General features: G+C 44.1%; 1 protein-coding gene across 1 annotated transcript in view; it reads left to right on the forward strand.

The window, feature by feature from the left end:
* Window positions 1–12,969, forward strand: part of kcnh8 (potassium voltage-gated channel, subfamily H (eag-related), member 8) — a 545,374-nt gene that overhangs the window by 514,216 nt on the left and 18,189 nt on the right. The window contains exon 15 of the mRNA XM_038797843.1: window positions 1,101–1,180. Coding sequence (XP_038653771.1) covers window positions 1,101–1,180 — 80 coding nt within the window. The remainder of the gene's footprint in view (window positions 1–1,100; window positions 1,181–12,969) is intronic.

Below are 12,969 nucleotides of genomic sequence, written 5' to 3' on the forward strand. Positions count from 1 at the left end.
TGTTCTGCTTCCAGCAAATTGAAAGCTGACCCATGTACTTTCATGATTCGAACCACAGTCAGCTGAGAAGTGTTGATTCTTTTTCTAATGTGTTACCTTGCTAAATTTTCTCTGCCCATATTCTTCCCTTCTCTTCTGTGATGTGGTTCCACAGGCGCTGAGCACAATGGTGTGCCTTGCACAAGAGGCCATTTACTAATCCTACAGTGGGTATTCCCACGCTTTGGAAAACAGAACATCCTGATGCTGCTCTCACCTGAGATCCGCATCTGCACACTGTCATTAATTATTGGGTCATTGTTGAACTCTTGGGGACAGGTAGGGTCAGGAAAGACCCCAATTAAAGGGGAATAGTTGAACCCGTGAAGCTGCTGTAGGTGGGCGTCACCAGAGACTGTCAAAAATATTCCACTAAGCTAAGCCAGGCTCAAGAGTTACAATTTGACAGAGTCAGAATGAATTTTAGATGTCAGGCCCTCCAGCTGTATGTTTGGCAGGGCTGCTGCCAGAGGGTTAACCCTAGCCAGTGTGTCTACTGCTGCTGAACAAAATCAACATCAGATCAGTCGTTTAGTTACACAGCAGGTATTTTAACTGGGATCAGGATTCAGGTGAGGGAAGTTGGGCGGGGCAAGTAAACTAGAAACACACCAGACAACAGCAGCATGGTTGCCAGCTAATTTTAATTACCGGCCATTATCTGCATGCTCCCAGTCAGCTGCCTGTCTGAAATGAGTGGAAACCAACTCAACATCTGGCCAACGGCTTGAACTGGAGTCTCGACGTCATCAGTAGGCTGTCAGCCGGCCATCAACCCGAGGACAGTTCACCAGTAAAAGTTTGATTTATAACAAGGTCCGTGGGTGGGAGGCATGGGGGAATGCAGGGAAGCAGGAATACAAACTTACCATTTGAGAGGTGGATGTAGACTCCTGATCTGCCTACCACCCCAGGGAATCCAATAAATTGTGACTCAATCTGCATATATGCTAGCATTTTCCAGTAATTCAAATTGCTGCAGTAAATGTAATCGTTAGTACATAGTGCCAATGAATTGGAGGACAGCAGAGGGTTTGTAAATTATTGCTTCATGTTTGCAGACTTTGATCAAGTTACTCCTGCCATGTTGGCTGCTAAAGCTGAAGAGACAAAGCAGCAGGTCAAAAGGCTGAATGATGAGGTACAAACAATTGTCAATTCAAACTGTAACATTTTTTAAAAGCATGATTCAGCATGGAATACCAAAAAAAAATCCCTCATAGACAGGATTCCAATTGAAAATATTTACATATCACAGACCAAGCGATTACTCCTGAAGTTACAAAAGATTATTCTGCATGCAGTTGCACATATATTGATGCTCATTCATTTTACTTTGGTCAAGGTGTTTGATATGTGTGGAAACTTTTGCAAGGTTATTTAGTGTTTCACAAGAGCACTAATCCATTGCCCCCCCCCCCCCCCCCCCCCCCCCACTCCTCCCCTGCACTGCGAAGCCCAAACAGGGACAGCTCTTAATTGTCCAATATGGAGGGCATATTTTGTCTCCATAGGGACAGTTACTAAGTCTGGAAAGCCTAAGCATGGGTTGGCAATAGTCAAGCATTAGGAGTTGCCAAAATTTACCCAATACATTCAGCCATTCGTAGGAGAGAAATGCAACTTACATTTCAAAATAGCAGGAAAAGTACTTTTTTTTCTCCATATCACATGAGGTTCCTGCTTTTCCCAGCATATCCCTGTCTACCACTTCTCTCCCCAAGCCATTCATGTCAACATTTTTTCGAGCATCCGACCACTATCTTCCCATGTCCTATTCAATGTTTTGTATTCTCCTTGGATTTTTATTCCGTTTACGATCAAACAAAGTGCCAAAAATCGGCAGCAACATTTATTGCCAGTTTACAACTGAATCCAGTTGCCACTGTTACCCACTGTTACCAGACTCCTAAACAACCCTCTTTTGGACTGACCTGATTAACACGACATCCCTGTATGCTTCACCCGATACTGGTGTTATGTAGTTCCATTGTGTACCCTGTGTTGCCCTATTATGTATTTTCTTTTATTTCCTCTTCTTTTCATGTACTTAATGATGTGTTGAGCTGCTCGCAGAAAAATACTTTTCACTGTACCTTGGTACACGTGACAATAAACAATAAACAAAAAACAAAAACAAAAATTAAACTGACATAAACTGCAGCCTTTGTCGATTTAAGTTAGATTGTACATATAAAAACATTTAAATCAGAACTTCATAGTTCACTGTGTATATTTTCATCATTTATTTGCACAATGTAATGTAATATTGAATGTGCCAAAATGATGATCTGCTCAAGGCTCAAAGATAATTGGAGGATTTTGCGCTTGCGTTCGCTGAGAGCATGAATGGCGACATGCCCGAAAATCCCACAAGAGTCAGGAAATGAGATACTCGGCAACGAGATCATGGGCTTGATTCTCCGCCACCCGCTGCTGATAGCAGAGTTCCCGATGTGGCGGAGAATCCAGAGTCAGGCAAAAAACGGGAATTGTCACCTTCCGATGCTTTGGTTCCCCACTTTGCATCGGCAGGAGAATGCAAATGAGCCTGGGACCTTAGTCTTCAAGCTCGTGTAACTCTCTGGTCCTCTGGGCTACTCTGACACAGTGGGCCTCATGGTGTGCCAAGAGGGTAACTCTTTAAGTAAGTTGCCCCCAAAGTCCATCAGGCGCTCCCCCCCTCCATAACACAATCGGGGACGCAGTGGCATTATCACAGGACTAGTAATCCAGAGACCCAGAGTCTGGGGACCCGGGTTCGAATCCCACCAGGGTAGCTGGTGAAATTTGAATTCAGTAAAAATCTGGAATTAAAAGTCTAAATAATGTGACCATGAAACTATTGCCGATTGTCGTAAAACCACATCTGGTTCACCAATGTCCTTTAGGGAAGGAAATCTGTCATCTTTACCTGGTCTGGTCTACATGTGGCTCCAGAGCCACAGTAATGTGGTTGGACCTTTAAGTCCTCAGGGCTGGGCAACAAATGCTGGCCCATCCATCAAAGCCCACATCACAGGAATTAATAATAAAGAAAATCCTGTCCACCACACCCCCACCACCCCACCCCCATAAGAAAGACTCCCACCAGAAACCCCAATTACAGAGACCCCCACCAGAAACCCCTATAAGAGAGACCCCGGCCTGGAAGCTAGAGAGGCGATCAGAGAGCGACAGTGAAAACATTCACTGCTTTAAAACTCGCCTGTGCAATACACCTGCTGGCTCAAGCAGATGAAGTTGCACCTGTAAATTCCTGGAAGGAGAAAACCAGTCAGTTGGGCTTAAAACCCCTCCATACTTTGATCTGTAAGCCTTTCATTCATATCCATGTGAAATTCATTTTACGGGGCTGCGTTTCACAGCTTCCACACACACACACACTCACACAGCTGTCTGCATTGTTTAATTCATCTCCCTTCACGTTTGAGAAAGACAATAAGACCATAAGACGTAGGCGCAGAATTAGGCCACTCGGCCCATCAAGTATGCTCCGCCATTCAATCATGGCTGACATTTTTCTCATCCCCATTCTCCTGCCTTCTCTCCATAACCCCTGATTCCCTTATTAATCAAGACCCTATCTATCTCTGCCATAAAGACACAGTGATTGTCCCTCCACTGCCTTCTGCGGCAAAGAGTTGCACAGATTCATCACCCTGGCTGAAGAAATTCCTCCTAATCCATGTTTTAAAGGATTATCCCTTTAGTCTGAGATTGTGCCCTCTGGTCCTAGTTTTTCCTCCAAGTGGAAACACCCTTTCCACGTCCACTCTATCCAGGACTCGCAGCACCCTGTATGTTTCAGTAAGATCCCCCCTCATCCTTCTAAACTCCAACGCATAAAGACCATGAGTCCTCGATCGTTCCTCATATGACAATCTCTTCATTCCAGGGATCATTCTTGTGAACCTCCTCTCGACCCTTTCCAAGGCAAACACATCCTTCCGTAGATACGGGGCCCAAAACTGAGTAGATTTCAAGTCGTCAGTTGTGAAACTAACCACAATGTTTTTGAACATACAGCTATGATTGGAAGCTCAAAGACTGTTAAGTGCTCTCACTTCTTCTGGATACCCAAAAAATCCTGTGGGGGGGGGGGAGGAACGGAATTGTGTTGCGGGGCAAAGTTGCGCCCAACTTTGCTCTCACGCCACCCACTCAAAATGGTGGCCCGAAAGAGGGATTCGTAAGGAAATCCTTTGCAATTCCCTCCATGCATAAATCTGCATGGCAAGGGATCATGAATCACTTCTGGATTGAGCTCCCAGTGCCAGTGCAAATATATGGTGATTCATCTCTGGCAGGAGAACAAATTCTTCAAATGGAGAATTCTGTCCCTCATTTCCTGATTTTCACCACCCCTCGCCAGTGATAGGTGGGAACCGCGATACTTGTGTGGTGGTGGGCGGCAGGATCACCCGATGCTTGTGGGGGGACATTCATGTCCGATTTGGGGGGTGGGGTGAGAGGAGGTATAATTTAAATGCATATCAGGACGCCCTTTATAAATGGTGCCCTGGTTTCTGTGGAAGCAGCCTTGTTGGCTCTATCATGCCCTGCCTCAGCAAAGTGACGATGTAAATCACACCCCAGATTTTCTGTGCACTGAATGCCAGAAAATCTGGTCTGAAAACTTATCTGGGCATCTCGAGAGAAACACACCAGTTTTCAGTCAGAGCCTCATACTCTGACACATTTTGGGAAAATTACACCCATTAATGGCACTTGTCACTGTTGAGTTTGAGCCCGTACTGCTTGATCCGGAACATGACTTGACGTCGTCGCTCATTGTGTTATTGCTAAGTTTGATGCCCAGATGATAATGTCATCGACATACACCCAAACTCCAGTAGGTTTTCTACTATCTGCTCCACGGCTCAGTGGAAGATGTCAGATGCTGAGATGATACCAAACGATATTCTTAGGAAACACTACCGCCCAAACATTGTGTGAAAGTGGACAGACGTGTGCTGTCCTTGTCCAGCCTCAGCTGCCAGAATCCTTTTGATGCATCCAATTTGTTGAATACCGTTTTTCATTTCGCTGGTGATCTCCTCTCTTTTGGGGATCTGATAGCTTTCGCGTTTTATGTTTTCATTTAAGTCCTTCGGATCAATGCAGATGCGCAACTCTCCACTGCGTTTCTTCATGCCCATCACAGAGCTCACCCAGTCGGTTGGCTCTTCTACTTTCTCAATTATGCCTAGCCGCAGCACCTTGTCCAGTTCACTCTTGAGGCATTCTCGAAGCGGCCCAAGCACTCGTCTCAGCTGAGATTTGTATTGTGATGACAGCACCCCGATTCCCAGGAATACCTGCAGAAATTGACTGAGCGTTTAGTTGATGGCAGCGTCAGGCAGTTGCTCCATTGTGCTGTGGACACGCCACACTTGCAGTGACTGCTCGCAGGCCTCTGCACCCAGTAGCAACGTTCTTGCCGACTGCATTATTATGAACCCAATCATGTGTTCTTTGCCTTTAAATGTTACCTACAGGTGACACACACCTAGAGTCACTATGCGTTGTCCGCTATAGTCACACAGGATGCAATTTGTTTTTTTGGGGAATTGGTTTTATCCTCAACTTTAGGAAATTGGCGTTGTTAATTAGGTTTGCTTAAGCCCCTGTGTCGAGCTTTACCTGTATCATTGTGCTGTTGATGTTGAGCGGTGTGGTCCACTCATCTGCTGTCTTCACCATATTAATTCTAAGTGTTCCTGTAGGTGCAGCATGTCGGCTTACTATGTCGGCACACTTGAGCTGCTGGCTTGTTTCAGTGAGCATATGTCGGCGCATAAAGTGACTTCCTCTGTCACATCGGTAGTACGTTTTTCCAAGTACAGGGTATTTACATTCTGCAGCACCTGGGACACAAAGTAGCATGCTCCGATGTTCTTCTAAAATGACGGTCCCCATGCTGACCACATCGGTAGTTTTGCTGCGACCCAGCATGGATGGTGTCGGTGTCGCTTTCTCATTTCGCACCACTTCCCTGTGGTTGAATTTCAGTGGTTTGCTGCAAAGCAACTTCGCTGGCCTTGCATATCCATATTGCAGTAAATAAAGTCACATCACGTTCGCGCAGCAATCGTTCGCGTATCATGTCACTTTTCAATCCATAAACAATTTGGTTCTTGATTAAAAATCCTGCAGGCCTGCAAAATTGCAGGTTTGTGCTTTAAGATGCAAGTCTGTTACAAAAGTGTTGAATGCTTCGCCTGATATTTGTGACTGCATACGAAAGACATATCGCTCAAATGTTACATTTTTCTTCAGGTGGCAGTAGTCATCGAAGCATCCAATTATTTTATTGTCGCTTTTCTTGTCATCCTCTGAGGCAAACTGGAAAATGTTATGTAAGTTAATTGCCTGGGGACCAGCTATAGTCATCAGTAGGGCCATTTTCCTCTGCTCTGAGGCCTCCTGGAGACCCTGGACCTCCACGTAAAAAGTAAATTGTTGTTTAAAAGCACACCAGTTGGCATCTACATTACCAGTCATGAGGAGTGGGCCGGGAGTCTTGAGTGCTTTCATCTCGCTTCACCTGGTCATCTCGGGTTTCACAGCCAATCTCTTTCTCATAGAGCCTCCGATTGTCCTTCTCGGATTTCTTTTTTGCTGTGTCTAGTTTTTCCTAATTGCACTCATTTGACATTAACTCTGTTGTACCATGTAATGTTCTCTGTATGCACGGATGGCGAGGTCTTTGTGATTGAAGTGATCAGAGAACATACGGCTTTGTAAATGAACAAAACTGTTTATTAATTAACTCGAACACTAAACGGTTTCTACGATGTCTACTAAAGTTACAGTTGGATATGACAACTAAATACAAACAACTCTGATTAACTATTATCAATTACTGTTGACTCAGGAGTTGCTTGATCTGTGACTGCACTCTGTGCTTGCTGTCCAGGTTCAGTTTCCCACATGTGGGTGTCCTCCAGTAACGTTCTCCTGTAGCCACGTCACCTGTGGTCGGATGCAAGAATAAATCCTGTCTCCCATGTGGGTGTCCTCCAGTAATGTTCTCCTGTAGCCACGTCACCTGTGGTCGGATGCAAGAATAAATCCTGTCTCCCATGTGGGTGTCCTCCAGTAACGTTCTCCTGTAGCCACGCCACCTGTGGTCGGATGCTAGAATTGCAATCTATGCATACACACACTAAGGTTTATATACAATTTGGTTATTATGTTATATACACAAATGATATTCTACATATCATTACAAATAGTGCATTGAAATATGTTCTAATTGAGTGATTAACATATGGTAATTACCAATTTGCCTCTCCCTCATGGGTTGTGTGACAGAGCCTAATACACTGGAGGGAAACGCAGAAGTCAGTAGGTTGAAGTTAGCTTCCCACTATAACGTCAGTTTTCCTGATTTTAACCGCCGACCCCAAATATACCCAAACCACGTGCTCTTGTTGGTGATAATTCAGCCCCAAAATGTCTTGAAAGCAGAACTCCTGAAAGATGTGCTGAGACCTTGAATTGAATCCCTGATATATTTTGAGTAACTGCAACAGATGCTACTCCAGCAAAGTTCTACAAGAATCACACCCTGTTCACTTCACAAATGTGCCTTTTCGGAAAGCTCATTGCAGCACATATTTGCTGGGCTGTGCCTAAATCTACCCTAACCCTGACTATTGCTGTTGTGAATCTCACTTTCTTAGCCATAGCTTTTGTTAATCTATCTACAGTGATCAGATCAGCTGTTTGTTCCAACGGGCAACAATAGCAGAGCAATGTTCATCAATACAGTTAGCTGAGATCTGAGACAGCACTGAAAATATTCAGAGCACAGTCTTGCATTTAATTTTGTCACACTAAAAATATATTTCTACTATTGCCAACAAGGGGAATAAAATTGCCTTATGTAATAAAATAACCAGTGGACCATAAGTCTCTTCAATAAAAGTCTTCAATGGCAAGTGTAGTTTCAAATGTCTCAAAAGGTTTTGTTGTGAAGGTGACATCAGAAAATGAGAGTACCCTTGGAAACAAAGCTGTAATTATTGGAAACATTTGTAGTTCCGTGGTGTACAACAAATGCATTTAAAAAGAAATGTGATATCATTTGAACAAAGTTTTTTGTCAATGTTCATGAGTGGCATTTTTAATTTTTGTGACAGTAACTTTAAACTACGAGTCTAGATTCTAAGCAGTGATGATCCCTCACTCAAAAAACAAATGAGAGAGATTCATCAGTATAATTAAATCCCTCCAATCATTCCACCAAACTTGACTGACAAATGCCCAAAAGCATAGGAAACAGAAATTTGCCTTGGGAGAACTGAATGTTAGGGTGTATAATCCAGAGTCCAGCCAACATCATCCATTTCAGGCAGCGAACCAACATTAAGTTCTACCTCAGAGATGAAATATGGAAGATTAGAAGTGCTGCAAGAGAACATCACGAAAGATTTCTAATCAGCATTAATGGCAATAAAAAAGCAAATAACATTAAAAACAAGAAGTGAGCTAAAGAAGTGAAGAAAGTAAGAACGCTAGAAAGCAATCCTGCAGGTAGAGAATAAAAGAATGGAAGCAACACTCAGGAGGTATTTTCACCTCTGTACTAGCAAAGCGGGGTGGCACTGTAGCACAGTGCTTCACAGCTCCAGGGTCCCAAGTTCGAATCCTGGCATGGGTCACTGTCTGTGTAGAGTCTACCTGTTCTCCCCGTGTCTGTGTGGGTTTCCTCCAGGTGCTCTGGTTTCCTCCCACAGTCCAAAGATGTGCAGGTTAGGTGCATTGGCCATGCTAAATTGCCCTTAATGTCCAAAAAAGTTTGGTGCGGTTACTGGGTTATGGGGATAGGGTGGAGGTGTGGGCTTAATTAGGGTGCCCTTTCCAAGGGCCAGTGCAGACTCAATGGGCCGAATGGCCTCCTTCTATGCTGTAACTACTATATCTACATCTAAGAGGCATGAAGAGCAATAAGGATTACCAATGTAGAATGTGGAGATATCTCAAATAAATATTTCTAAAATTTAGGAAGAAAACAGTACTGACAAATGGGTACTTGATTGACTTTCTTCTCTCCACCCCCAACTCCATATCTGTCACCTGGCTACTAGACAGGCAGATTGCTTTTGAAATAATTCTGGGTGCAAGTGCTTTACATTATCCAGAAACATTGTAGGCCCACTCCCTGGTCTAAGAGGCCTGGAGCTGTGGTAATTGACCTCTGACTGCAAGGTCTCCTGATTGCTGTTTGAAAACAGTAGCTGGAAAGTCTTTTCTTTGTTAACCTGCTAAAGAGGGAGCTTACCTTCGACATAGCTCCAACATTAGTAACCAGGCGAAGCAATTCCTTCAATCTGAGTTATTTTGAGCGTTCCTCCAAATGGTTACCTGTCCAGCATTCTGACAGCAAAATGGGGTGGGCTGACACTTTACATTCATCTCAACTTATGTACAGGATTGCTGTGGGTGTAAGGATTCCATTAGATTTGTATCCATAAGTCATCAGGTCTGCGGCAGTTTACAGTGTAGAACACTGAAGGATTTTAATGGTAAAGCAGATTTGCCATCCAAAATTCTTCAACAAAGAGAGATGTGATAAAATAGGTCACAGGAGGACATTCATGATAATTTATTTTAAAAATTATAATATAAAATAACATTAATGAACACTTAGAAAGGTATAGGTTAATCGGGAACAGTCAATCTGGGTTCACAAAAGGTAAGTCGTGCTTGATTAATTTAATCAAATCCTTCAATGAACTGACTGAACACAGCAAAAGCAAATGAAGTGAATGCAATATACTTGGCTTTTAGAAAGCTTTTGCAAAGTCCCAAGGAGATTTCTTTCTTAATGCCCATAGCATTCAAAATACACTGACATGTTAGTGTTGTTTCCCATCAATGTTGGTGCGAAAATATCTATTTTGAGCGACAAACTCTCCCATCTGTATTTTTCACTTCTTTCTCTCATTCCTGCGACAAACACAATTCAAGCTTATCATAGAATTTACAGTGCAGAAGGAGGCCATTCAGCCCATCGAGTCTTCCCAGGCTCTTGGAACGAGCACCCTACCCAAGGTTAACACCTTCACCCAAACCCATAACCCAGTAACCCCACCCAACACTAAGGGCAATTTATCATGGCCAATCCACCTAGCCTGCACATCTTTGGACTGTGGGAGGAAACCGGAGCACCCGGAGGAAACCCATGTACACAAGGGGAGGATGTGCAGACTCAGCACAGACAGTGACCCAAGCCGGAATCGAACCTGGGATCTTGGAGCTGTGAAGCGATTGTGCTATCCACAATGCTACCGTGCTGCCTGTGACTTACAATTACTATTCTTACAAGTTTGGGGACAGTTACAATTCCAGTATGCTTTCTGCCAACCTAGACAGGTTCATCTTCATTGTAGCCATGAGGGTAAACCCTTTCAATAGGCTTGGATTCAAACGTGATGACTTCTGGAGCACACAATAATGTGATCGATGATGCAGATTATATATGCCGAGGTTAAGATCGTAAAATGTAAGAGCAGAAGTAGGCCACTCGGCCCATCGAGTCTGCTCTGCAATTCAAGGAATTCATGGATGATCTGATATTATAATCCTGAACTCCACTTTCCCGCCTTATATGCATGATCATTAATTCCCGAACTGACCAGAAGTCTGTCTATCTCAGCCTTGAGCATACTTAATGACCCAGTCTCTACAGCACTTTGCGATAAAGAATTCCACAGATTTACTCACCTCTGAGAGATGCAATTCTTCATCATCTCAGTCTTAAATTGGTGGCCCCCGACTCTGAGATTATGCTCTCTGGTCCTAGATTCTCCCACAATGGGAAACAACCTCTCAGCATTTATAGGCAACACGGTGGCATAGTGGTTAGTACTGCTGCCTCACAGCGCCAAGGACCTGGGTTTGATTCTGGCCTTAGGTGACTGTGTGGATTTTTCAGATTTTCCCCGTGTCTGCGTGGGTTTCCTCAGGGTTCTCTGGTTGCCACCTGCAATTGAAAGATGTGCATGTTAGTTTGGGTTATGGGGATTGGGCGATAAGTGAGACAGGGTTGAGCGTTCTTTCGGAGGGTCGATGCAGACTTGATGGAACGAATGGCCTCCTTCTGCACTGTAGATATTCTATGAGATTCTATGGATTCGACCCTGTCAAGTATGTGAGAAATATGAGAATGACTAGAGATGTGAGAAATATGAGAATGACTAGAGCGAGGGTAGGATAGAGATAGGAGAGGTCTTGAACAAGTATTTTTCTTCAGTATTTACAAACGTGAGGGGCCATATTGTTGGAGAGGACAGTGTGAAACAGACTGGTAAGCTCGAGGAGATACTTGTTAGGAAGGAAGATGTGTTGGGCGTTTTGAAAAACTTGAGGATAGACAAGTCCCCCGGGCCTGACGGGATATATCCAAGGATTCTATGGGAAGCAAGAAATGAAATTGCAGAGTCGTTGGCAATGATCTTTTCGTCCTCGCTGTCAACAGGGGTGGTTCCAGAGGATTGGAGAGTGGCGAATGTCGTGCCCCTGTTCAAAAAAGGGAATAGGGATAACCCTGGGAATTACAGGCCAGTTAGCCTTACTTCGGTGGTAGGCAAAGTAATGGAAAGGGTACTGAGGGATAGGATTTCTGAGCATCTGGAAAGACACTGCTTGATTAGGGATAGTCAGCACGGATTTGTGAGGGGTAGGTCTTGCCTTACAAGTCTTATTGACTTCTTTGAGGAGGTGACCAAGCATGTGGATGAAGGTAAAGCAGTGGATGTAGTGTACATGGATTTTAGTAAGGCATTTGATAAGGTTCCCCATGGTAGGCTTATGCAGAAAGTAAGGAGGCATGGGATAGTGGGAAATTTGGCCAGTTGGATAACGCACTGGCTAACCGATAGAAGACAGAGAGTGGTGGTGGATGGCAAATATTCAGCCTGGAGCCCAGTTACCAGTGGCGTACCGCAGGGATCAGTTCTGGGTCCTCTGATGTTTATGATTTTCATTAACGACTTGGATGAGGGAGTTGAAGGGTGGGTCAGTAAATTTGTAGATGATACAAACATTGGTGGAGTTGTGGATAGTGAGGAGGACTGTTGTCGGCTTCAAAGAGACATAGAGAGGATGCAGAGCTGGGCTGAGAAGTGGCAGATGGAGTTTAACCCTGACAAGTGTGAGGTTGTCCATTTTGGAAGGACAAATGTGAATGCGGAATACAGGGTTAACGGTAGGGTTCTTGGCAATGTAGATGAGCAGAAAGATCTTGAGGTCTATGTTCATAGATCTTTGAAAGTTGCCACTCAAGTGGATAGAGCTGTGAAGAAGGCCTATAGTGTGCTAACGTTCATTAGCAGAGGGATTGAATTTAAGAGCCGTGAGGTGATGATGCAGCTGTACAAAACCTTGGTCAGGCCACATTTGGAGTACTGTGTGCAGTTCTGGTCACCTCATTTTAGGAAGGATGTGGAAGCTTTGGAAAAGGTGCAAAGGAGATTTACCAGGATGTTGCCTGGAATGGAGAGTAGGTCTTACGAGGAAAGGTTGAGGGTGCTAGGCCTTTTCTCATTAGAACGGAGAAGGATGAGGAGGTGACTTGATAGAGGTTTATAAGATGATCAGGGGAATAGATAGAGTAGACAGTCAGAGACTTTTTCCCCGGGTGGAACAAACCATTACAAGGGGACATAAATTAAAGGTAAATGGTGGAAGATATAGGGGGATGTCAGAGGTAGGTTCTTTACCCAGAGAGTAGTGGGGGCATGGAATGCACTGCCTGTGGAAGTAGTTGAGTCGGAAACGTTAGGGACCTTCAAGTGGCTATTGGATAGGTACATGGATTAGGGTAGAATAATGGAGTGTAGATTAATTTATTCTTAAGGGCAGCACGGTAGCATTGTGGATAGCACAATTGCTTCACAGCTCCCGGGTCCCAAGTTC

Source organism: Scyliorhinus canicula, chromosome 5 (assembly GCF_902713615.1).
Source record: "Scyliorhinus canicula chromosome 5, sScyCan1.1, whole genome shotgun sequence".
NCBI lineage: Eukaryota > Metazoa > Chordata > Chondrichthyes > Carcharhiniformes > Scyliorhinidae > Scyliorhinus > Scyliorhinus canicula.